Genomic DNA, 26,865 nt, shown 5'->3' with positions numbered 1-26,865 from the left:
ATCGGTTTGAATTATTTTAACAAGGAACCATAATGCTTTAATACTTCATTAACCAACATAACATTGCCCACTGCTCCAAATAGCAAGTTTATACCACCCTGTAGTTACATCGGTAGTGCATCTAACACAATTAACTATATAAATTTACTCGGTCACTGTTTCATTGCATTATATTGAACTATAAGTAAAATATATATATATACATATATAAATAATTAGAAGAAAAAAAATGAGTGGCAAAGATGTAAAAAGGAAGTGTGGCACAGCAAAACTGCTGCTATTACTTCTATCCAACGAAAAATCTATCAATAATTTTGCGTGCTCTGCTTTCTTGGCATGAAGAGCAACTATGAGTGACATGAAGCCTCGCCAAAAAGTCCTAATAATAACAATACAAGAAGAAAGAGCACTCAAATACCTAAAATAACGGTTTGGGAAGTCTACTACATAACATCAACAGTACTAGTTGCATCGACATGAAGTACTGTACATTGATAGCCAGCCATGAAATTAGTCGCACAATTCTAAAACCCGCATATTAAACCCCCATGTCAGGAGCTTCTGTATAAAGGGCCAAAATGACAACTTCCGGGTTCAACCACTGGTTAACGATCGGCGTTGATTCCGAAGATACGGACCTTGTGCATGTATGGGAACTTGGCTACCACCAAAATAATCACTGCAACTGTATTCAGAAATAGCATAGGCTGCTGATAGTCTGTTGTGTGTGAAGCTATCAAATATCTGCAAAAAAGAAGTATGAGCATTGTTGCAACAACAGGAGTGTGTTTATATTTTGAAACTTGTTGACCATAAAATAAAAAAATAATAATAAAATAAAAAAAATTATATAATTCTTATAACTGCTCCCCCTAAAACCTCAATAGCATACGCACACAATAGGAACCAGAGCAACATCCCTATTTCCAAGACGACCTGAAAATCTGATCCTTACCCTCCCGACCTCCACTTCTCTATTTGAAACTTACGACAGAAGTTCTCCTCGCCTACCCTTCTCACCGGTGACCTCTTTCTCCAACCAAGTATCTGCTTTCCTGTGCCATTTCCCTCGTGATATAGTCGTGAATAAAGTTAGCGGGAAGCAAGGATGAGATCTACAAAGGCCTCCGAAACTCCCAAATCTACATGTGCTCATGCGAACCAGGCCTCGCTCCAGCCTTTGACTTATCTGCCATCTCCTTTCCCCATTGTGACCGAAACCCTTGCAATACACTCACAGCTAGAGGCATCGAGGAAAGCAACAATGGAATCGCCGCCTATGAAGACCTTCGGAACTCCCAATTTCCCTATTCATTCTTACACTCCAGTCACGAAAAGAAGCTCCCTGATTTCTCCTCCTAAGTTGCACCATTTTCCAGCCCTAGCCGTTCTTCTCCCTCGCATTACCAAAAACAAGATTGCAGTGTACAAAGAGTTCCAGAACGCCTGCCTTTTTTTTTTTTATGTCTCCTGTTCACGGCGGTTAAGACTGTCCCTACTTGTCCGTGCTTCACCACTCCACTTGTCCAAGCAACTACTTTCCCGAGCCACTACCCTACTCTGCGTGTTGTCCGTGTGCTTCACCACATCACTTACCCAATCAAGCACTTGCCCGAGCAACTATCCAACAATATACAGTGCCTTCCTCTCATATTCCGTGCATCCTGCGGCAATTATTCAATAGACCATAATCCAGTCATTTCTATTCTCTGTTCAACCCCAACAGAGATCCAAAGCAGTTCCTGGCCCACTTCCTCACTACCGTGAACTCCGCTCTCTGTTAATTAGAGCCTATAAACCAAATACTTTATAATATATATTATATTATATAGTATATATTATATTAAAGAAAAAAAAAAGAGGGAAGAGAAAGAATTTGTGTCAGAAATTGTGTTCTTATTATATTTATGCAGGAAAATCAAAGACCACACACATCTTCTAGATCGTTCATTAGAAGATCCACTTTAAGGCAACTGTATCCCGTGACATTGATCAGCATGTCTTATAGGTAGTTGGGCAAGCCACACAACCTCAAAACAGGTGAATAAAAAGATAAATTTTTGCTATCGGATTCACAATATATTTGCACACAAAGAGAAGACCGCATTTAAAAAAACTTAAAATGAAAACTTTCAGGCATAAATATACTCATTCAAGTAAGATTAAGTTATACAAATTTAAGACTTAAATTTGTCTTTTTTTAAAAAAAATATTGATTCAGTACATGCTTTAGTATCATATTAATTGTCCTAAGCTACACATAGTTATTTAAAATAATCAAATATATGAAATTAAAAACTCCCATTTGCTCCACCAAATTGACTAAATATTTAAACTTGCATGGTTTTAGAATATTGCAGAGGTTAGAGTTAAGCTTAAAATCGAATGGTTCTTACTCAGATATGCGTGCAAAATACTTTTAAGAAAACTTAAAATTATTTTAAAGTTAAGACCCCTCAAGTTTTAAATTCAAATTCAAGATGATTATGGCTACGTACATTTTCAATCGGACTACTTTGTAAGTCCCACCAAACTAGTCTAATCTTCTTTTAAAATAATAGAGCTGACCAGTCTAATAAATTTAAAATAATGTCCAAATCACAAGTATAAGAATTTACACGTCTAAAACACCTAATCTGATCCTCTTTATAAAGATTAAAGTTGGTAAGACCTTTATTTAAAAAGGCATTACTAGGGCAAGTAACCCCCCCTTCTCTGGCTGGAAAAACCGAACGCGGCGCTACTTAGTAACCCCCCCTTCTCTGGCTGGAAAAACCGCGTTCTTCTCTGGCTGGAAAAACCGAACGCGGCGCTACTTCTGTTCTTGCACCTGCAACTCGTGTTTTGGTCAGAATTATAAATGAGATTTTTTACTGTGTTACTAATGGATTTTCACTATAGCTTCAGTGAGTTTACTGTAGCTACAGTAAACCACAAATTTTTTTTCATATTTGTTAGAGATCACACAAATACGCAATCCATTAACACGCAAGATTTTTTTCATGTTAGCTAAAGATGGATTTGATCTATTTTTTTTATTTTAATGTGTACCCTCCTAATATTTAAATTCTTTATTTTTTTATACTGTGAGGCTCATGCCCTACGCCTTGCCCCATAACAGTTAAAACACCCTACCCAATGCCAACGCATTTTAAAAGATTGGATAAAACTAACACTATAAATATTCAAGTGTTCAATTTCAGATGAATTTCAAACATAAATGTTTTAAATGTCCAAATTCCCTGATGATGATCGAGTTGATAGAAGATTACAACCAGAGGGGTCTGTGTTCAAAATTAAATTTCAAAGTCTATTTGAATAAATTCAAATAATATATATATGAATTTGATTCTCTGTAAGCAGGACAAAATTGACAAGGTTCATATATAAACATGTGTCAATACTAAACCAGATCCTTTACGAGCAAAAAGTAAAATTGATAGGGCTCAAATCAAGACTTTAAATCCCCGACGATGGTCATGTTGACTAAAAATCTTAACCGTAATAAGTCAATTTTCCAATCAAGTTATTAAATAACAAATCAAGACATTCAAATTAAAAACAATCACTTAAAGACTTAAAGAAAACTTTGTCCACTCTCTGTACTGTTTGTCGAGGGGTGATAAACTTTTGATTGACTTTAGCTAGAAAAAAAAAAAACTAATCACATGTTGAGTGCATCACTATATTCACATTTAAAGAAATTTTATACTAGTAAGAACAAGACCCGAGTCCTCTGTTCACATAATTTTGCCTCCAAATGATATTACAAAGTAATAGTTATGACCAGACCTCTTTGATCGGGTGGTTGTCACCAAATGACACTATTATATTACGGTGACGGTCACAGCCCCTATGTTCTCAATAGTTTTCTACCCTTATTGTGAACCATAAATGTACAATTGATTGGCACAAAAACTTATGTTAGCTAAGCTTTACTTAAATTTGTCCTCTTAACAAATATTCACCCCAAATTTACAAGTCCATTGAACAATGCAACTAATGGTTGCTGATAGGATCTTTCGGTGACATTGGGTTGACTACCCCACCTGACTAGTTAGATCAGGAACCACGACGACCCGAAACGACATAACCATATTGATCAGACTCATCATCATTGCCCCCACCATTTGCTTAAAGGTCAAGGCAATAAATTTTATAATCTAAATCTTAAGTTTGTTGCTACTATATGCTAAAATAGTTCACACTAAATGACTAGCCTTAATCGAAAGTTCTCTCTTGTTATCAGGAGGTGTAATTAATCATAAGGACTTGCGCCTATGAGAAATCTCGAACCCCATATCAAAAAGTCCTTGCAAAAGAAGAGTGAAATCTCTCGACAGTGTCTTGTCTACAGTACAATTTGTCTTTTAAAAATTTCATCATCAATGCTCTCAACAACACATAAACAGAAAGTTTTGGAACCCACAAACCTTTGAATGGCAATATTCTACACTGTGAATCATATATGTGCGAAGGCAAGCACGTCCAATAATGATGAAGGCAAGGGTAAGATTATATATAAGTAGAAATTGAGGGGAGTGAGTTGTAGAGATCATAAATATGATTCATCTTCATATATAATCAACTAGAGTATTATATGGCTGCCACATGGCATAATTTTGAAGTTGAATTTAAATATATTTAAAAACTATTACATCAAGCATATCATTACAACTTTGTTTGAATATGACTAGCTAAAACAATGAGAATGTTGACGGAGAGAATCAAAAACTTCAAAGTGACAAATATGCATCAACCACAAAAACAGATAAGCCTTAGGAAGTGTTTGGTTTGCTGAAAAAGTGACGTAGTGTAAAATGAATATAATACATGAGTGCTATATTGTATTTAAAATAATTTGGAGTTATTTGGTTCGGTGTAGAACATTAAAATGATTTTTTTTTTTGAAAATAAAAATAAAAATAGCATATTTCAAAGTAATGTATATGTCGAAAACGGTGACCAGCAGCAAACTGGGCAATGTTGGTGGCCTGTAGTGGCTAAAGGCTACTGGCGGCGGCGGGCGGCGGCTAGGAGTTGTTGCAGGCAATAGCAGGAGGCCGACAATGAGCAGCAGGAGGCGGGCGGCCAACAAAGGCAATGGTGGTCGGTAGTGGCCGCCGACGGCGAAGAACGGGGGGGGGGGGGATGACGGGTGGCGGTGGAAACTAACAACGATGGAGGCAGGGGCAGTGGCCATTGGCGATCGAAGATAGCAATCTACTCGGCGGAGAACAACATTTTAAATTAAATTGTATGTTTTATATTTGGCCAAATTGATTGAATTCTAAATTCAGAGAAAATAAAATAAGAGCTGAATTTCAAATACAATGCAAATTTACATTGAGGCTCCGTTTGGGGCCGCTTTTTACGAGCGGTGCGGACCCAAATCGTAATTTTTTCCCGTTTGACTCCCACCTTCGAGGGTCGAAGGAAGCTGAAGCGAGCGGAAAGCCGGCCGAGGGATTGACCCCGCGGCCCAGCTTTCGCTTCTCGCGTTCGTGGATAACGTTCGATAATACCCTACGATCCTCCCCGACGCAACAGAGCCGAAAGCCCCTTCCCTCTGTTGTCCCAATTTTGTTCGACGAACATAAAGAATGTCGAGGGTTCCTTCACGAAGGACATGATTTTGGACCAAATCGGGAGAAGAAAAGGGAGACATTGCCGGAGAATATGGCAAGGAAGAGGAAACGGCTGAAAAAGCTGAGGCTGAGCTTTGTTAAGAAACCGAAATCCAAAAGGAGATTTGTTTGATCTCCATCACAAATGGATTGTATTTTTGGTATCGTTTCTCAATCCCTCAGTTCATTTCTGTTATTTATATATTTTTGCTTCAGTGATACATATAAGAGCTGGGACGAATGGATAGTAAATGTTCTGTTCTTCCTCCAAATGGAATTATTAATTGATCTGCAAGAGCACTTTTTTGAAATATTCTTTTAAAATCAATATAAATGAAGTTTCAATAATTGGCCTCCAGGAGTTACGAATTGATGGAAGGAATACTTAAAGTTTACATTTATCGTGATGGTCAAAAGCCAATTTTTCACACACCAGAACTAAAAGGCATTTATGCTTCTGAAGGATGGTTTATGAAGTTGATGGAACAGAATAGGCATTTCGTTGTTAAGGATCCAAGTAGGGCACATCTGTTCTATCTTCCATATAGTGCGCACAGAATGGAACTTGCTCTTTATGTTCCTGGTTCTCATAATATGAAGCCATTGTCTAAATTTCTGAGGGATTATGTGAATCAAATATCTTCTAAATATCCCTTCTGGAATCGAACAAAAGGATCAGATCATTTCCTAGTTGCTTGCCATGATTGGGTATGTTTTGGAGATCCTAGAATGCTTTCCTTATATATTTCCTAGATTTGCTTTGTGTGATCAATGCTCCTTATTTGACTTATGCAATTTTGTTGCTATCCTTCTTTTTCAATGAAAATGTTGTTGTGATATCGTTAACTTGGCTTATATCATTCTAGGAAGATAACTATTTTTAGACAAGTTTGCCATCCTATATGCACACTGGAGCTGAAATAAATCTAAATTTAAAATTTTGTTCATGCATTATAGTAAAGATTTTACATAAATTACAAGCGTGAATATAAGAGGAAGTGGAGCATTTATTGCAGTTTAATTTCTCAAGCTACTATATCCAGTTCTCTAGTTCCTACATGTCTATTTATTCATCTTAAACTTCTTCCAGAGTGAAGCATAAAATGCCTTACATATCCATATTTTTGCTGGGATAAGGGTCTTTTTCCTCCACTAGTATTAACGTAGCAGATCCTGGACTTCCTAGTATTGTGGAGGCAGGAGCAATTTAAAATATTTGCCAAATCTTCTATGGAGTGAAATTCCTATTCAACTTTATGAGTACAGAGTTATATCACATAGAATAATATGAATGGTATGCTAAAATTCCCTGTGGTTCCACCTTGTCTCTTTCAAGGTTCAGGAAGAAAACCTGCACGTCACACAGAAAATAGCAGTAAGGGTAATAGAGGAAGTAGCAAGAATATAGCTCCTGCGAAGGTGCAACTGAAATGGCGGCCATTCGAGAACAGATTACTAATGTGTTGGTTAATATGTGATTGATTTGTAATTTGTTAGAAAGACAAAACAATTGTAACTTATGCGTGTTTGGTAATAGAAGTTACTTATATGCCCTAGTGATGTAATAAATTACTTTATTAAGGCTTAAAACTTTTTCATAAATGGTTATGGAAGATTATTTTATCGATCTATATATATACTAAATGTTTAAATTTACACCATAGTTATAGTTAGTTTTATATATTCACATATATTAATCAATTTAATATATAAATATATAAATTTATGAATAGTTTAAACAAACAGGGGCAATATGGTTATTTTCCAGAAACAGTTACCCCACAGCTGTTTTCACACAGCTGCACCAAACAGACAGCTAGCTTCCCCGCAGTTGCTTTTTGGGGCAGCGCAGCTGCAGCTGAAAAGCTGAGAAGCTGCAACTATGCCAAACAGACCCTGAATTTCAATTCCTTCCGAACCAATGATTATATTTCCAAAATTCCAACATTAGAAATACAATACATTGATAATGTTGCTGACCAAACAACCCCTTAATAAATGGTAAATGCAGCAAAATAGGTTTTTAAAAATAACTTCCTAGTAAACATTACTATAGATGGCAACTTTAGAAGACGACTATAGCATACTTCTTTATTGAAATGTGAAGCAGTGTTCTAAAGCCAAAATATCCCTTATAGAAACATCAATTTCATATATTCAAACATTTCACCATCCCGAGTGGATTTTTTTTTCACCTTAAAGTTCACATGATGGGATTTATTATATGGACTTATAGCAACAAAATTAGGAGGCACCCACTATCAAATGTAAGGTTAATTCAATCACTCCGCCATCTAATACGTATATAGGCATGAAAAGTGCTAATATAGCCCAATATACCATTAATGATATTCCGTAAGACCTGGAGCAATGATTATGTTGCCAGATTAGGACAAGCATGAATATCAAGTCACATGTAACAAGTACGTTCAATAATAAAGTTAAACCCTTGTAAGTTCAGAATGACAACTGAATCTGCTACTAGAAACGGAAAAGAAAAAAAAAAGTAAATTTGGCTGATGACCAAAAGCCCCTAGGAAAAGCAAACTCAACAAAATATGGCATTTGAATGATTAAAGTTTTATTGCTCACCATCAAATCTCCTTATAGAGAAACACTCAAATTGACCAAGTATATCTCTAATTGTGGAGTAGGGTTGCAAATCTATAAGCGAAACTTCAGAACTTGAAGGAATTAAAGCTTTAGCACAGGCAAAAAATCCTGGAGATAACGGACAATGAAGAGACTTCCATGCAGGCTAATAGGTATATACCCAAAAAAGGCACAAGACCAATTGTTTAATTAGAACCGTTGGGATTTAAAAAAACCTATATGATCAAGAATGGTTTTTAAAGTAAGGCATGACTCATAGCATTCAAAAGAACCTCAATCAACATATAATTTTAGCATTGAAAATTATTTTTGGGATCAAATGAGCTCCCAAAAATACAAATCTAGTATCGTAATGACCATTTCATCAATAGATGCATCCAAAAACTTTAAAAAAAATATAAATCTAATCATGAAAAGAGGCCAAATTTGCTAAATCAGCACACGCCAGACAAGCCTAAAATAAATTGGAAATCTATACCTCCATATTCATGACACAAGAATGGCCGTACCATCGCCTTTCTAGAATATGCTAGATCGGCACACCAAAAAGGTCTCAAAGCAAGAATTTGTCTAGTGGCATCTGTTCATCCTAAGGTGGGCTCATTATGATGCATTTTAACAAAGTTTGGTCTTTTGAAGTCCTCACAACCTCGATGTATATCTATTTCACAAGCTATTTTTGATGGATGATTCCTCTTAAAGAGATGAACATTATTATAGAAATGGTAGCCTAGTATCAATATTTTTTAAATATTGATGAATAATACCTAATTCTCTTAAAAGTACCGCATGTAGATTTAATGCCTCTAAAGAAAGATCATTACCGTTGTATGAAGCATGGCACAGACAACAATAACAAGAATCATAAACAGTCAAGCCTGATCCTATAAAAGAGATTATAATTCATGAGTATTTTGAAGGATTTATAAGATGAAGAAAATGACTCGCAATCTCAACATAAATCTACATCCAATGATGTTGAAAGTAATCAACACTTACACTAAAGCATGTTCACGAATTTAATTCAAAAATTGAACAAGTGTCGATTTGAATTTAAAATCAAAGTGCAAGGCAATATATGAACCTAAATTTTTAATAGAACTAAAATCTATATTTGATTATGAGCTTGAACTTCTAAAAGAAGTCGAATTTATCCTTGAATATGAATTCAAAGTTCAAATAGAAATTGAAAATAGTATTATTAGAAGGGTTGGGCGCCCTCAACATAATGTCACTACCTAATGCCAAAGGTCCAGCCTAAAATATACGAGCTAAAAAGTTTCAAAATTATAAGGAACGCTTTTGAAAATTATATATAACAATAATTATATGAAATTATTACATTATAGTAGGCAAGAAAATACATTTTTAAGTTTTAATTCATTATGAATGCCAAAATAATCCACTTGAAGCCCATCACTAGATAAATAAATCTATAGCTCTTTATCTATTTTCTAGGCTCATATCATCAACTAAATCTAATGTAGTAAAACTAACAGCACTCGTGCCTGTATGGTTTACCGTGCTTTCTTGTGATCATCTAATTTTCTTTAACTGCTAAAGCATTTCTACATCACTGATGACAAAAATAAATTTAAGCTGATGAATTTAGGTGGGAGTTACTAGTTGCCAAGCTCAATTTAATAAGGTGGTTGATATGTGGTAGATGATTGAAAAGAACAAATAGTTTTCAAAGGATACTTCATTCTTTTATCTGAGAAAGAAACTCCCTATAAAGTTTATTGTTTGATAAAGCACCTAATCTATCATTATCAATTGGTCACTATGAAAATGCTCCGGTCAAGGCAAAACTACATGCTTTAATATCTAATTAATTTAGCTTAAGAAAACATAGCAAAATTAAAAATAGATAAGAAGAAGAATTGAGGTTTATTGTGGTATTGACAACATTGGAATAGCCAAGTTCACAAACTTGACTATTTGAATTTGGCCCTGGCTGTTTTGATAGGAAAGTTGCAATACAACAGAAAAAGTTCATTCTCTTGACAAGCTAAACTTATAAGACACCTTAGGAAAACAAGCCGAGCTTTTTCTTCTTCGTCTTTTTTTACAAGCTTTTTTGGAGGTCAAGTTCATTTTAAACCTAACCCCAAGAACTTGGCCAACTTTAATGAAATGCACAAATCCTGAATTGCATTTCCAAGATCTCCTTTTTTTTCTTTTTGCATCTATTTTAGCGATTAACTATAGGACACATCAAGGGAAAAAAGCGTCAGCTTTTTCATGGTTCGTAGGCATAAAACAAATTTTTTCATGGTTCGTAGGCATAGCATCCAAAGATTTTGGTGGATCCCCATTGGTGGATTCCCATAAGATATACTTACATTATTACGCGATGGATTACAAAGCCCAAAAACTACTTTCATACATGTTAGAAACCTCAAAATACATAAAAAGTATGAATACAATTTTATAAAAGTCTCTGTAAAAGGTCCATGTATCATAGGTATTCCCAAAACCCTCGTTAGTCCCTTTGTATACTAAAGGAGAACTTAAAAGTGAAATAATCTTTAGATCTTTTTTTTTTTTCATCTTTCCCAAAACCCTGACCCACTTTTGATCTTAAGCTTCATACTCATTGTTCGTACTTTCAAATGCATTATAATTTCATTACAAATTATCCAGTTTTCTAAGAACAAACAAACATAACACCCAACACCACCTACATTTGGTTATGCATAAAGGCCAACAAGTTCATAACTTCATATAAGCTTGATTTTTCCTCTCATTGTTGAACCACTATAAACATTAAGTACTTGTTCAATTTTTCCTCTCCCTCTACCAACTTTAAGCACCATACTCATTGTTCTGCTTTTGTGTGAATTGTGACATTAAAAATTATCACCATTCCCAAAAGTAATTTTAACACCCAATACATACAACACAGCACCCTTCTTCAAGGGGTGCGTAAGGACCAGTAGAGGTACTAAGGCTCAGGTTGCTCAATTATAAGCTTAATATCCTAACAAGGATCGAGCGCACATTCCACCTGGGATTCCTATGATGAGGCCCGTTTCGCAAACAGTCCTTTGTTCAACAGGTTGCATTGTAATTATTTAGAAAATCACTTGTCACTATACACTTAACGTACTATTGATATGGAATTAAGGATGTAAAATTATTTATTGAATCTATGAATTTGTTAAGAGAAAAGTGGTAAAAAGACTATTCTAAACTAATAATGAACAAAAGGATAGAGACATAACTGAATTGCAGCACTGTAGCCACATTTAAGATCAATTTCTCCATGAATTTCATAGTTTAGGGACCTTCACGTAATTCTAATTTCTAAATACTTGTTTCATAGCAATAAATGGCCTTAAAGCACAACTAGCCTTAGACATCAACGAATGCATATACAATGAGCTATTACATTAAATCAATTAATGAAATTGTATTCCGTGAATAATGTGCTGACAATTTTTTTAAGAACATAAATTAACCTCAATGTTTGGGAGGAATGGGCTAAAGAAATAATCAAGGAGGTTCCAAACCGAAAAAAGTATAAAGCTTCAAGTTTATAAGATTCATTCTTCTTAGTGATGCACGGTAAAACTCTCTATCGCTATTAATAAAAATCCAACAGCATCACAGGTTGAGTAAGCATTTTTAATGTCATTCTGAATCCTAGAGCAGAAAAAAGTCAAAAAAAAACTAATGTGAAACAAAATTTGCCCGAGTTCAAAACAAGAATATTTTCCAGCACTAAAAAGTTTATTAGAAACAACAGATTTAACATCAGAATGATACTCACAGGACCACAGGAACGACAGTCAAAAATTTCCTGTTACGAGTAAGTTGCTTGCCATTATCAATTTGCTCCCACCACGTCAAATTATTGTATATACCCTGGTCTTCAGCAAAGGGAGTTCCCTTTCTCCAATGGAAAAACTGGTAAGTAATCTAAAACAAGAGAAGGTATAAGACAAACTAAAAAATTAATGGAAACATTAAAAATGTGTGCTAGAAAGCAAAAGAGAAAAGAAGTTTTCAAAACTAACGATGCATGCAATTCAGTATTATGCAATCGGACTTCAAAAAAATAACATAAAATGTGTAGCTGAGAAAAAGCATTATTAATAACAGCAATATACAAAAAAGACCTAGAGACAGGATAAGTCCTATCATGAAGATTTCTTTGATGCATAAGCCAACTATCGTCAAAATTAGCATTCTCTAATGCCATATGAGGTGGTAACTTCATTTTGTGCAAGCCTTGAAAAAAATTCCTGCCATATTATCACCTATTTTCTTTCCTAGTCCCTCCACATTAAAAACCTATCAACTCACCATATTGGTGCATCTTCATACCTCCATTGTACATCTCACCGTTATTATCTTCATAGATTCTAGTCTCCCTCTAAAATAAATCATTTTTACTTTAATATTCTAACCTTTTCCACACATAAAACTTACAATTCTCACTTCTCCAAGCTAAATTTCTCCCTTAGCCTTCTGTTGCACGACGATCAAAGTCAAAGTGTCAATAATAATTGTTTAACTTTACCTTCAAGTCTATCAATATTTTCACTACACAGTGCCCTAAGGCTGTATAAACTTTGATCGCTCAACTCACATAGAAGTGTATATGCATGTATGACCCAAACATATTATAAGTAGGTCAGGATACTTAAATACATGCATCTATACATTGCGTGATCTGCCAAGTATAATAAATAATATAGATATCGAGTCCACATGCAATTAAATTAACTATAATACACAAAATTTTGTTCCATAAATTACAAGCCACTGATCTTTGCAAAATTTGTTCATCATTCAAACTTTTCACTATAGAAGAAAACTTATTTTCATGAATGCAACACACAAAAGTGTCTAAATAAATAAACAAATTCATAAAAATTTCTTATTGATTAAATTTATAAGCATACTAAGTGGGAAATATTATTCCACAATGACACCCAATCTAATAATTCGTACATTTTATTATATTATATTATATTATATTATATATATATATACAATAATTTTAATATATTTTAGATAACCTTTCTACTTAATGGCCAGCAAATAAATTAGTGATTCTTAAACAACATGTTTCAAAGATCAATAACAGCAATATTAAGATCATATCATTCTCTCATCCTCTTTTATTAATTACTGTATAGTCAAGTGAGTCTTCATGATAGATCATTCAGCATAAAACCAAATAGATTATTCAACATCAAAGTGATTTCTCTAAACTTAGACTCTATTGCCCTTTGTACTCAAAGGAATAGAGCGTTAGTTGGAAACAAAGTAAAGAATCTCAAGAGATATGGCATGAGCATTCACCATACCATGAGAACAGAAAAAAAAAAAAAAAAACCATAACACTCTCATGAAACTTCAATGGATGGCTTATGGCTGGATTCCTTGATTACCCAAATTCTAAACATCCCCATCATTTGTAAAGATTAGAAAAAGATCATTCTTCTATAATCGCAAGGCATTCTCTTAGTATTTAGGCTTTCACTTAAAAAATTTAAGAAAAAACTTATTTACGAAATTGAAACAAGCCTACATGTGCAAATTAGATTCTAAATCTAGAACCAACAAAAGCCTCATTAGCCGCACCCTTTGTAAAATAAAAAATGTGTTAGGCAACTATCATAATATCTCCACTAGCTCTAACTCTCGATTGATCTTTCATTGGACCTAAACTTTTAATTATCATTATGTTTAAATAAACCTCGAGTATAATTTAATATATGTTTTTCTTTCTTTCTTTCCAATGAATATTTTTTTTCCTTTTAATTAATTAAATGATTTCTTTAACAATAATTTAATTTTTCCCTAACATCTCTATCTTTAACTAAAAAAACATTACATGGATTCTTAATAGATTTAACTTCGTCAAAAAATTATAGATTGGCTTTATCTTATCTTCGATATTTTATAAATTTTATGTCCTCTTTTCGCAGCTACCCAATATACCATACGAATAATCAAGAATTATAATCTTGGTTTTGTAGCTATCACATTTACAATATTTATAGCTTTCTTAAATTTCTTGCATGTCTTAATAGAAACTACTTTTTTGATATTCCCTATAGCAAATAATTTTTTTCCTTAATAATTATTTATATCCTCATCTCATAGCCCAGTGATGAGTAAAAAATGTGTGATATGTGTATGTGTGTATCATACTCTTTTATGTATCATCTTAATGCTTTTATGGGGTATATATAGTGTTACTTACAGGATACAGGTCCAGTTCCAAAACCTGAGAACTTTAAAAAATCAAATAGGCTAAGGATAGTTCACACAACTCGGCTCCCCAACAAGCGACTAGGCGTCTAGTGATGATCCCCATTCATGTCAAAATGCAAAGCTATTGACATCTCAACCCCAACCCCTAAGCAACGACGAGCTGCTACCCAACACCACAGCACCAACGCCATGGGGTCAAAAGCCTTAAATCAATGATCCATAACTACGAAATCAAGCGTCCAACACAGCTCCACTGCACCTACACTCAGTGCCCCGACACCATAGGTCAGTGTCGCCACACTGCACCGACATAAGACGGTTTTTTGTGGTTTTGCCTACAGATCCGATGTGGAAAGCATAAAAATCTTCATGAAGGGATGGAGGAAATGAGAAGAGATGAGTAGAGACAGAGTAGAAGTCATTAGGGAGTGTCTGTGTGAGTGTTTAGAGTGTATAATTAGTGTGTTTTCTCTATTATAAGTGTGAGAAAGTGAATCAAAGTGGAGTAACATTGTACAAATAAGAATCATGTTGGAGCAAAATAAGATTCGTATTGGGTTTGATTGTTCTTTATTAGTGTACATCTTTACTTTCAATTTCAGTGAAATTTGCTTGGTTTTCTTTCCACGTGTTTAGGAACTAAAAAATTTATTATTCTTTGATATGATAGTGCACCAATTCTTATTCAATCAATGAGATTTTCCTAAGAATATTTGATAATTAATTACATGTTGGTGTGTTAACTTTTCAAATTTAAATTACTTTCAAAATGACCACTTGAAAAGTTAAAATCACTTATGATCTAGGATTATTGATTGTAGGCTAAAAGAATAAGTAAATTAGCACTCAATCACTAGGCTGAGTAGGAATATTGTCATTAGAAACTGAACTATAGTATGAGGCTTCAATGTTTCTTACGTATAGGAATAGAGTAAGAAATAATTGTCCCTGATTATCAATATTAAGTTTGGGAAATTCAATAACAGAATATTGAGGATTCACATGATCCAATTCAAAAAGACATTATTTTCATTTTCAGAGAGCACAACCTTATTAGATTTTATCTTTTGCAATATTAGAATTTAGAAGCTTTCAAAATTTTCACCATTTTGAACTGAAATTTAGGGTTAGTAAACTAGTATTTTGACTTATTTGTTAATTAACAAAGTTTCTCGCGGGTTTTACTTAGACTTTATTTCCATGTACTACTTAATTGACACATATACTTGCATGTTCTCCCGTGCTTCACAGTATATTTGAGGGAACACCAAGTTTTATTTTATATTATCTACAATTAAACTCTTCTAAAGCTTTCATGACAATATTCTAAATTCAACTACCTATTTTCACCAAGATCGTCTTTAATTTAACTTTAAAGATTTAATTGACCTCTCCTAACAATCAATCTTAAGAGATTAATAGCATCTGTACATTTTAAATTTCATCAGTTTAACCTAAGATAATTTATTTCTTTGACCATGATCTTAGCACTTACTAACAAATTCATAAGCACTACTAATGTTGTGAAATCAAATGTTATTCTAGAATAACTTTAACTTGCTTGATCACTTTCTAAATATTTCTTAAACATAAATCCATCTCATCCTTCAATTTTATGATGAAAACATCAACTACAACGTACAAAGATAACAAGCCCTTTTGCATACATATTGTTGTTATCTTAATGTTTTTTGACTAGCAATTTATGAAGTTCCATAGATCTTAGCTTGAAGGGCACAACTTGAACCCAGCTTTCTTCATTTAGGTGAGTGGAGGTTTTCCTTCACCTGCTATAAGTATCCCCTCCAAAAAAAAGATATAAAAGCCAAACAGAGAACAATGTTGTAATTACAACATTGATTACAAGTGATAAGGACAATAAGTTCCATGTACCTATTATTCATTGTTTTGTAGCCTCGTTGTTGGTCAAAAGTTTGTCAGCCAATGACACTCATGGAAGTTAGGTCAATGACGGCTCCCATATTAGTCTTTCTTGGTGCAAGCAATGATGCTTCAAGTCGACATCATAAAAAAATTGGGTTTTGCAATTAGTTACCCATGCGAGATAGACCCTTTGTCTCGGCCAGTATAGCAAATGTGTCAAACAAAATTCACTATTTAGAATATTTTAGAATGAAAAGCCAATAATCTAACTAATCATCAAGCATCAGCCGTTCAATCTACTAAATCTCACTAGAAAGGGAACTGGCCCACTACTCCAGGCAATCCACAGCTTCTAAAACATCAGGATACCATCAAAGGTGAAATTTTTAGTTGTTTATTGGCTACCGCCTCGTGACAGTCCTACTATGCATCATTGGCCTAATCAGCCTTTTAGGTAACCAACAAATTAGTAACCAAATAGGCATGCCTACCAAACAATGCTTTTGAGCTTTGCTTCAATCAGTTCACATTTTGAGACCTTAACCGTTTCACGCTATAATAATTGTTGTCACAGAAGATGGGCCTTCTTTAAGGTAAACGACTTTACACCCATGTTTTCTAGGAGGGCCGAGGTAGTCCAAATATGCCTATAGATGTTGCAGCCAAGTACACCGCTATAATAGTCTTATTTACATGGCTAGTAGGGCAATATGCATTCCAAAATACCAAGTTAAGCTATGTGAAAGAACCACAAAAATTATTGGGGATCATGGGGCATAACCAAAACTCTATTCCAAAACATGGAGAGACAGAATCATCAGCAAAATTTATGAAGAACTTAAGAATAAAGAAATTTAGTATTCAGCAAGAGTAATAAAAAAAAGACTAAATGGAAAAAAAGAAGCATGCATATAACTAAAACTTTTCATTGGCATCTCATTGAAAAGTCCTTTAATGTCATGGTTACTAGAAGGGTTATAAAAGCCTCGGCCTAAGTAGGACCCCACCCTCCTCCCCATTAAAAGAAGTATATATGAAACTTGGATTGCAAGATGCATCAAAAGATATATAAAACAGGAAATATAGTAGTCATAAACTAGGTTTGATAAAAGGCTCAACGCCATCGCAAGAGTTTCATCAAACTAACAGAGTTGTAGACCCACACATGGTTAAGGATAACCTCATCAAACCTCCTTCAGCCTTAAAGCCCGAGAAAGCATAAAAATCTTACAAAACAAACAGCTGATGCAAGCTCAAAATATGTTGGAGTATAATAGAGCATAATTATGTATTTCCAAGAAAGAGAGAAAAAATCTACAACAGATCATGTGGAACTCACATGAATTATGTGCGAGCCGCTTAAAACATTCAACCACACCAGCATTGTCTGGCAAGCGAGCAATATGTAATGTACTATGATGGATCCACAAATAACACATCATGCCAAGTCATCATACCACATAAGTATGTTCCAGAGCCAATTTTATTCAAACCTCGCATGAATCTCAGACAACTTTTGAATCAAATTGAAATAAAATAGATGATGTTCCAAGTAATTTGAAATGAAATTTTGATTTTTGTTTATAAATGAGATAACAATGCTAGTAAAAATTACTCGTCATTAATAATGTTATATTATGATATATATATATATATATATATATATTTGTTGAAATATTGGAGTAGAGTAGCATGTCTTATAGATAGAAAGAAGATATATAATCCCAATTACAAGGGGCATTCATAAGGAAAGAAATAAAAATAGAATAAGCGGAAAAGGAAAAGCAATAACAGCAAATAAAAGAAAATCTGCATATTAATAACGGCTAGGGATAGTCGTTATTATTTTAAAATTCCAACACTCCCTCTCAAGTTAAAGTATAGATGTCAATCATGTTCAATTTTGATTTAAAGTCATCGAACAGTGGTCGAGGAAGATTATTAGTGAGGATATCCGTTAGTTGACCACTGAAGTACGTAAAAGAAATACAAATTTCCCTGGACCCAAGTTTTTCCTTGATGAAGTGTCAGTAAATCTCCACATGTTTGGTATGATCATGCTAGACCGAGTTGTGGGCAATGCTAATGACGGTCTTGTTATTACAGAACAACTACAGAGGGCCAGAGATCGGCATACGTAGTTCGCGAAGCATGATGTGTAACCACAGAGTTTCACAGATCTCCAACAACATAGATCAAAATTTAGCTTCAGCACTACTCCGGGTAAACACCGAATGTTTTTTATTTTTTCATATGACAAGATTTCTCCACACAAATGAGCAGTACTTATGGAGATGGTGCTCATAGGAGTCATACATGAATTGATTTACAATATCAATCACATGGCATATGTAAGGGTGTGTATGAGCGATGTAGATGAGTTTCCCCAAAATGCACTGGTAGTGAATCTTGCTAACAGAAACTGCATTGGAAACATCAAATAATTATTCCTTAGAATCCATTAAGGGAGCCATCGGTTTGCAAAGAACCAGATTGTTCTCTATTAACATGTCAATCACATATTTGCGCTCTGAGTCCAGCAACTTCCATGCCTAACAAGTATCGGAGGGATCCCAAATCATTCATTTCAAAGGAAATAGCTAGAATGTCTTTCAAAGACTCCAATGTCGGTAAATCGTTTTCTATGAGCACAATATCGTCAATATAAACTATAAGAATAGCAATCTGGTCATTGAATGAATGCCGGAAAAAAAGAGTGTAATCCGATTGAGCCTGACTAAAATCATTGCCCACTACTACCTTTGAGAACTTGTCAAACCAGGATCGTGGAGATTGTTTTAGTCCATAGAGAGGCATTTGCAGCTGACACGTGTGTCCTAGGGAGGCAATAGAGTTAAAGCCAGAGGGAAGAGATATGTACACCTCCTCTGTAAGATCTCTGTTCAGGAACCTGCCATCGGTTGGAATAAGGGTGGATACAGATTCACCGCAGAAGATAACAAAACTTGAATGGTGTTTAACTAGGCCACCGGAGCAAATGTCCCATCAAAGTCAACTTCGTAGGTCTATGAGTATCCTTTGACAACCAACCGTGCCTTGTTGCATTCAAAGGAGCCATCTAAATTGAACTTAACATTAAAAATCCATCGGCATCTCACTGATTTCTTACCCCGAGGAATCAGCCTCAATAGTAGCTGGGATTTGCTAATCGGTTAGGGAAGTAGCAAAAGCTCTGTAGGTCGACAATAAAGTGCGGAAAGAGATATATTTTACCATGGAATAGAGAGAGCATGTCAGATTGTGTACCTTACTCGGGGAACTCACCTCCTCATTTGGAATAGTAGTGTCAGGATGTCGCTATGAGTGGCTTCAAGGTCCTGCAAGGAGAGCGAGCTCCAGAGTAGGAGCATCGGGACGAGTGCGTCGACGGTAGACACGGAAAGTGTGAGGAGACGGTGGAACAACAAAAATCAAAGATTCCTCAGTGGTAAAAACAACGGGGGGAACATTCATAGGAGTAGGATAGTGAATAGTGTCTAAGAACTCTAGCTTCCCCTCACTTAAGCTCAAATTGAAAAAATAGAGAATAATTTTGAAAAAGAAGACATCAACGCTCACATAGATTATGTTTGTGATAGGATCAATGCACGAATACCCTTTTTGAGTAGCGGAGTACTCTAGGAAGATACATTTTATGGATCTGAGATTAAGTTTACTCCGAGTGGGGCCAGTATTCCGAACAAAGGTTGTACACCCAAATATTTTGAGATCTAAAGTGGAGAAAACCTGATTGGTAGGAAAGCATGACATCAATATGATTTAGAGGGTCGAAAGTTGTGAATTTTATAATTGACTCTATTTAAGAGATAGATGGTAGTCAACATGACATCACTCCAAAAACGTTTCAGGACATTAGATTGAAACATGATGTAGCGAGCAACGTCGAGGAAATGTCGGTTTTTCTCTCGGCTACCCAAATTTGTTGAGGATTGTCCATAAACTAGCAATGGTGGAGGATGCCCTTACCAATAATTCACCTAAAATAAAGTTAAAAAACCCAAGACCATTATCGGTCCGAAAGACCTGAATTGACTTTTGAATTGGGTCAAAATGAAGGTGTACAAGTGTTGGAAAGTGACCGAAATTTCTGATTTGTATTTTAAAATATAGACCCACATCACCCAAGTGTGGTCATCAATTAAAGTAAAAAAACCACCGTTTACTGGTGTAGCTGGCAGTGCGAGAGGGTCCCCATACGTCATGTTGAATGAACGAAAAAGCGAAAAAGAAGCGGGAGGTGTATACGTGTGGGGTGTGTATTGAATCTAATGATGTTTGGCTAGCTGACATGTCTCATACTTGAAACAAGAAAGAATTTAACTTGAAAACATCAATGGATACGAATGTTTTCAATAATGGATACGAATATTTTCAATATTGGAACAACAAAAATCAAAGATTCCTCAGTGGCAGGAACAACGGGGTGAACATTCATAGGAATAGGATAATGAATAGTGTCTAAGAACTCTAGCTTCCCCTCACTTAAGCTCAAATTGAAAAAATAGAGAATAATTTCAAAAAAGAAGACATCAACACTCACATAGATTATGTTTGTGATAGGATCAAGACACGGATACCCTTTTTGAGTAGCGGAGTACTCTAGGAAGATACATTTTATGGATCTGAGATTAAGTTTACTCCGAGTGGGGCCAGTATTCCGAACAAAGGTTGTACACCCAAATATTTTGAGATCTAAAGTGGAGAAAACCTGATTGGTAGGAAAGCATGACATCAATATGATTTAGAGGGTTCGAAAGTTGTGAATTTTATAATTGACTCTATTTAAGAGATAGATGGTAGTCAGCATGACATCACTCTAAAAACGTTTCAGGAAATTAGATTGAAACATGATGTAGCGAGCAACATCGAGGAAATGTCGGTTTTTCTCTCTGCTACCCCAATTTGTTGAGGATTGTCCATAAACTAGCAATGGTGGAGGATGCCCTTACCAATAATTCACCTAAAATAAAGTTAAAAAACCCAAGACCATTATCGGTCCGAAAGACCTGAATTGACTTTTGAATTGGGTCAAAATGAAGGTGTACAAGTGTTGGAAAGTGACCGAAATTTCTGATTTGTATTTTAAAATATAGACCCACAATCACCCATGTGTAGTCATCAATTAAAGTAAAAAAACCACCGTTTACTGGTGTAGCTGGCAGTGCGAGAGGGTTCCCATACGTCATGTTGAATGAACGAAAAAGCGGGAGGTGTATACGTGTGGGGTGCATATTGAATATAATGATGTTTAACTAGCTGACAGTTCTCACACTTGAAACAAGAAAGAATTTAATTTGAAAACATCAATGGATACGAATGTTCTCAATATTGAAAACTAGGATGACCCAAACGACAATACAACAACATTATAAGACATTTAGTGGCTCAAGATAAGCTACAACTACTAAGTGGTATGTCCTCGTTCTCCATACTTTTCTCTCGGAAGAAGTAGAATCCAGCTACCCGCTTAGCAGTTCTAATCATCCTCCCCGAACGACTATCCTAAAAGGCATAAACATCATAAGAGACATGATCAACGCCATAAATGTCATGTGTCAATTTACTGAAAGATAAAATGTTACACTTCAAAAATGGTATGAGTAACAGATTCCAAAGTTAGACCGGTCGTCAGAACAACAAACCATTTATCAGCTTAATTTTTACCGTATCTTTTCCAGAACATGGATAGTATGTCGAGAAAGCTTGCAAGCATCCAATCATATGGTTTGTGGCACCTGAACATAGGGACAGTACATTGACAGACGTGTGAGGTTGAAAGGCTAGCAAAGAACCGATTGGATCCAAGTAGCTTGATTAAGTGCTCCATATGAGTTTTCAAAGATTCGGATGATCCTGGAATGTTCTGGGTAGGAGCCGTGAACCGTGGTAGACTGATGTTGTAGTAAGACCTTTGACAGTGGAGGATTTGGCCGAGGATTTCTATACAAGAGATGAGGTAATATATACACCTCCAAGAGGCATTACAAATAAGAAATAAATAAAAAAAAAGAGAAAATAATTAGTGATTGAAGATCCTATAGAAAACTACACAGAGTACAATCTGAGGGTCATAGAGAAATAGATCCAACAAATCATTCAGAAAAACCTTAAGTTTTGAGGATCAAAATATATCCAATTGTACAAAACCTTAATTCATGTGCCATAAATTCTTTACAATGATTCCAGCAGAGGAATTTCAACAATATATAACTTTGGCTTGCAACATTACAGGTTGATAGTTCAATGAATTTCATCTTTTAGTAAGTTTATTACTCTCTGATAGCTCTGTTTAAGAATTAGTAGAGAAAAAATTATTATTCTCTAGTTGTTTAGTTAAATTTTATTATGTTGAGAATAATTTATCGAGCAATAATAGTAATGATGATTGGCCTAATAGTCTATGCCATTGGATTATAGCTCTCTTGCCTAGATTTATTTGTATCATTGGTTTTACATCCATCAAGTTGTAGAATTATCGATGTTCTTGATTATGGTAAGAGTTATATTTTTTGAATTCTATATGTTTTGCAACGAATCTGACTAGGTCCTGATTAGCATCATTGGATTTATTTCCATCATAGTTAGATGTAACTAAACTATTGGCTTAGCTACCTCTCTAAAATCATGTCACAAAACCTTCTTCTGAGCTTGAACTTAAGTTGTTTCATGTACTATTTCACATTAGAAGTCGGTCATAACCTATCAGTTTTTATTGATAACTATTGCACTCAACATAGAAACTATGATTTCGTATTTCTTTTTGTCACACTTAATGTTGGGTAGTTTTTTAATAATGGATATTTGTGGCTTATCTATAGTTTAAGATGATTATTTCTTATTTGTTTATTTGTTATTCAGTAATTTCTTCATGATTGTTTTGTAGGTTATTCAGCTCTTGGCTAGCAAATGGTCATTAGGCCCTTAGAATAAATAAGTAGGACATTCAGCTTATCTTTGTTATAGCTTACGTGGATTACATCATGCAAAAGGTTTTATAGGCTCTTTTGTAGCACTTAACAACTTTAGTTTGATTTCAAGATTTTCTCTTACTTTAGTTAATGTAATTTGAGGATTTTAGTTTTCTCATGTATTATTCTATTTTTGTTTCCTTAAACTATGTGGTCTGATCTTTCAATTAACTTTTGAATTGAAGTTACATAGACAAATAATCATTTCGAGCTTCACAAGTACAACCTTTTGCATATAATGTCTTACCCTTAATTAAATTTTCTATTTCCTTGAAAAAATGTTAAAGGCCAATATTTAAATTTCACATTTAAAATCTTTGTTGAAGCGCAAGATGGACCACTCTAATTATACAAGGAAACAGGTGAGATTTAAATACAATCAAAACCACATGCACTTCCCTTTTAGAAACCCCAAACAACAGCTAACCAATTCCAATAACAGTTCGACTTCATCAGATACATAACAAGAGAGAAAATTAAGTATGGCCCAACACAGATTTAATGTGTTGCTTATCATTCCATAATAGATCGCCCCAAGTTGTTCGCTTGAAGTTAAAAAGAAACAAAAATATACATCATAAGTATTCAGAGTAAAATAGGCAAGAGCCATTTTACTTCTATTTTAATTCGCCTAACTTCCGTTAATAAATTAAAAAGATCAAAGCAAAAATTTAATTTTGTCAGGTCCATACGAAGTTAGTGACTCCTTGTCAGCCTAAATGCAGATTTGCAACAATGATATTCCTTGCCCACACCATATCCAAGACCCATAACATACAGCACAAACACGAAAAAATAAAATCGGATAATGCACTAGTTTAGTTTTAATTGCACTTCATCTAAACAGTTTCTAGACCCATAAAATATCGATTTTTGGAATTCACCATGCAACTCAACTACCAATAAGAATTTTTTAAACTAAGGAAATTTTTACAGACAAAAGATATCACCGAGAAAATAAATATAAACAAAAGGAAAATATGAGCAAATTATGGCCAAACTGAGCGCTTAGCAAATATATGGAGGAAATCGAGATGAAATTAGTTGAATAATCTCATAAAATTGGAAAAAAAAACAAAATAAAATCCCTGAAGGACTTAAATAAAGAACACTTTACAATTCAGAAAGCAAATGCCTAAATTCAATCATCAGCATGAATACATATATTACTTGTCTTAGCCGGAACAGCAAAGCAAGCATTTCAAGTGACCATCCATAAGTAAAATTGTGTACCTTAAATTTTATTCACACGAAAAGAAGAAACAAAGAAACGCCGCAAATCAAATACAATTGACCAAGGCACAGAATCAAATATTGCGTGCAGGCGTCTCCAATAAATACCATCACAAGAAAAAGCCAAAAACCCCTAAACGCAAAAATAAAACAGCAGATATCAATCGAAACATACCGCAAAATGGAAGAGATTAACGATGGTCCACGCTGTACCAGGGGTGCATCCGAAGACCGAAAGGACGAGAAGCCAGGAGAAGAATAGGATGAGGATGTAGGTCGTCCACACTCCAGGGTACATGAACCACTCGGTGTTCTTGTTCAGATCCGGTGGTGGCGTCGTCTCCACGTACAGCTTCGCCATCTATTGCGCTCTCGTTCTCCAACCCGGACCTCGGATCACACCAAGCGAGCACGCTCTCGTTCTCCAACCCGGACCTCGGATCACACCAAGCGAGCACCGAAGTAAGAGATAATTTGATAAAATATCAATTGCAAACGGCAAAATTCGTGAAGGTGAAGGGAGAACCGATAGTCGTGCGATTAGGGAAGAAGTGGGAAGCGAAAGATCGGCCGCTCAGTCGGTCAATGCCTGGACTTTTATCCCTTTGGGAGTTTTGTTTTGTTGGCGGTGAGAAATGAATGTGCTCTTAATTGCACGTGGACAAGTACATTGAAGATTAAATAGGGGAAGATTTACATCCACTCCACAAAATTCTTATGTAATTACATGTCTATCATCTATCCTTCAATGTTATATATAAGATATATAAAGGTCTGTTTGGGGGGCAAGAAGTTTATTTAAAAAATTGTGGTGACTATTATAAGATTTTATGGAAGGTCGTCCAAATACGACACTCAACCCACAAAAATCACCAAATCAAATGGTTCCAAAAAGGAGAAAATACAACAAAAAAAACATAAGATATCTAAATAAAAAACCAAAAGGGAGCAAAATAAGAGTAAGGTATCAAAATAAGAGTATCAGGTAGCTTGAGAGTAGAAAGCGACCCGATTTTGCCTTGTCTCTGCCTCTAGTTCTAGGGAAGGAGTCAGCTAATAAATTGGTCAGATGAGTGTCATAATAGTCAGCTAATAAATTGGTCAGATGAGTGTCATTGCCAGTAGTAACCAATATATCATCTAATATAATCCCTAGCTCGATTCGTCCTCTGTTCTTTTTGTTCCTCCTTGTATAGACCTGTCATTCCTCATCCGAAGATTGGCTGACCTAATCAGCATAATGGTCTGAAGTGTGCATGATATGTGAAGGTTGTTGAACATTAAAAACAACTACTTGTTGTAATAGATGATCTTCTATCGGGTCAAAGGAGCATTCTTATGTGTCTTGGCATGTAAGTGGGTCTTCTTCAATAACAGTAAGTGGTATCAACACATTTCGATCTGTACTTGTAGTAAGGTGTTCTTCATGTGGATCTTTGATGTTGGAAAGAGGATCGGATTGGACCTTTTTCAATAAGAATGATAGGTAGCTGATTTTTAGTGATATTCAACTTTAGATGAGGAAGCAAACAATAGCAAATAGTAGAACTATGGTCAAACACACTACAATGAGAGCAATAAGGAGGACGTGGTTCTATTTCAACCTTTTGCCAATACCCATTGTGAATATTGTCAATTCATATCTCATCCGGAGCTGGTTGAGTGATATCTCATAAAACACAAGCCACAGATGGTCTGGTGAGAGCAAGCGTAGGAGTATCCACCTTAAGAGGCTTACCGTAAGCAGTTGCTAAAGAGTAAAGGATTTTCATGTTGAACAGATGTAATTTTAACCCCAGAAACTTTATCCAAACTAGAATGATAGTGGACTCCGCTTTTGGATCAAAACCGACAGCCCACTTCAGAATTTTCGTAAAAAGATTGTCGAACCTCAATAAAATGATTGTCGATCTTGATAACTTTCTAGATAAAATGTGAGTGTAATCGACATCGTGAGATAGCTGAATAAGTATATATCGATCATCTAGTAGACCAATATTCCAACTGCCTAATAGTTTCATAGCACCAAATTCTTTCCTAATGATATCTGATTTTGGGTGACCATAAAGGAATTTCCCCACTAGAGCAAAACGACAAGAGGACGCTAGAGCACCAGTTTCACCCTTAGTGAGAATAAGTGCAGGCTTCTCATTTTTTCCAAGTTTTTTAATAAAAGTGTGATCACCGCCACCTTCAAAAGCCTCGTGGTACGATTGTGAAACATTGCAGGACTTACCGATAGTAAAAGCAGGCTCTACACCTGGATGAGGGGCACAAGCAGGAAT

At 35.1% G+C, this 26,865-nt stretch overlaps 1 protein-coding gene across 1 annotated transcript; it reads right to left on the bottom strand.

The window, feature by feature from the left end:
- Positions 1-230: 230 nt before the first annotated feature.
- Positions 231-25,234, bottom strand: LOC110019726 (ORM1-like protein 3). Its single transcript, XM_020717516.1, has 4 exons — positions 25,016-25,234; positions 24,756-24,970; positions 12,016-12,164; positions 231-744 (listed from the first exon to the last, which is right to left on the bottom strand). Exons 2-4 carry the CDS (start codon positions 24,939-24,941, stop codon positions 606-608), a joined length of 474 nt encoding a protein of 157 aa, XP_020573175.1. The 5' UTR covers positions 24,942-24,970; positions 25,016-25,234; the 3' UTR covers positions 231-605.
- Between the last annotated feature and the right edge of the window lie 1,631 nt (positions 25,235-26,865).

The sequence above is a fragment of the Phalaenopsis equestris genome, unplaced genomic scaffold (assembly GCF_001263595.1).
Source record: "Phalaenopsis equestris unplaced genomic scaffold, ASM126359v1 Scaffold000074, whole genome shotgun sequence".
Taxonomy (NCBI): Eukaryota; Viridiplantae; Streptophyta; class Magnoliopsida; order Asparagales; family Orchidaceae; genus Phalaenopsis; species Phalaenopsis equestris.
The sequence above is the reverse complement of the archived record's forward strand: the minus strand, read 5'-3'. Positions and strand labels throughout refer to the sequence as shown.

Excerpts from the sequence above, each read along its gene's own strand:
- LOC110019726 (XM_020717516.1), bottom strand. The coding sequence starts at position 24,941 with ATGGCGAAGCTGTACGTGGAGACGACGCCACCACCGGATCTGAACAAG. Across the intron at positions 12,165-24,755 it reads TTAATCTCTTCCATTTTGCG|ATTACTTACCAGTTTTTCCA; the intron begins GTATGTTTCGAT and ends CTCTTGTTTTAG. Across the intron at positions 745-12,015 it reads ACTGTCGTTCCTGTGGTCCT|ATATTTGATAGCTTCACACA; the intron begins GTGAGTATCATT and ends TCTTTTTTGCAG.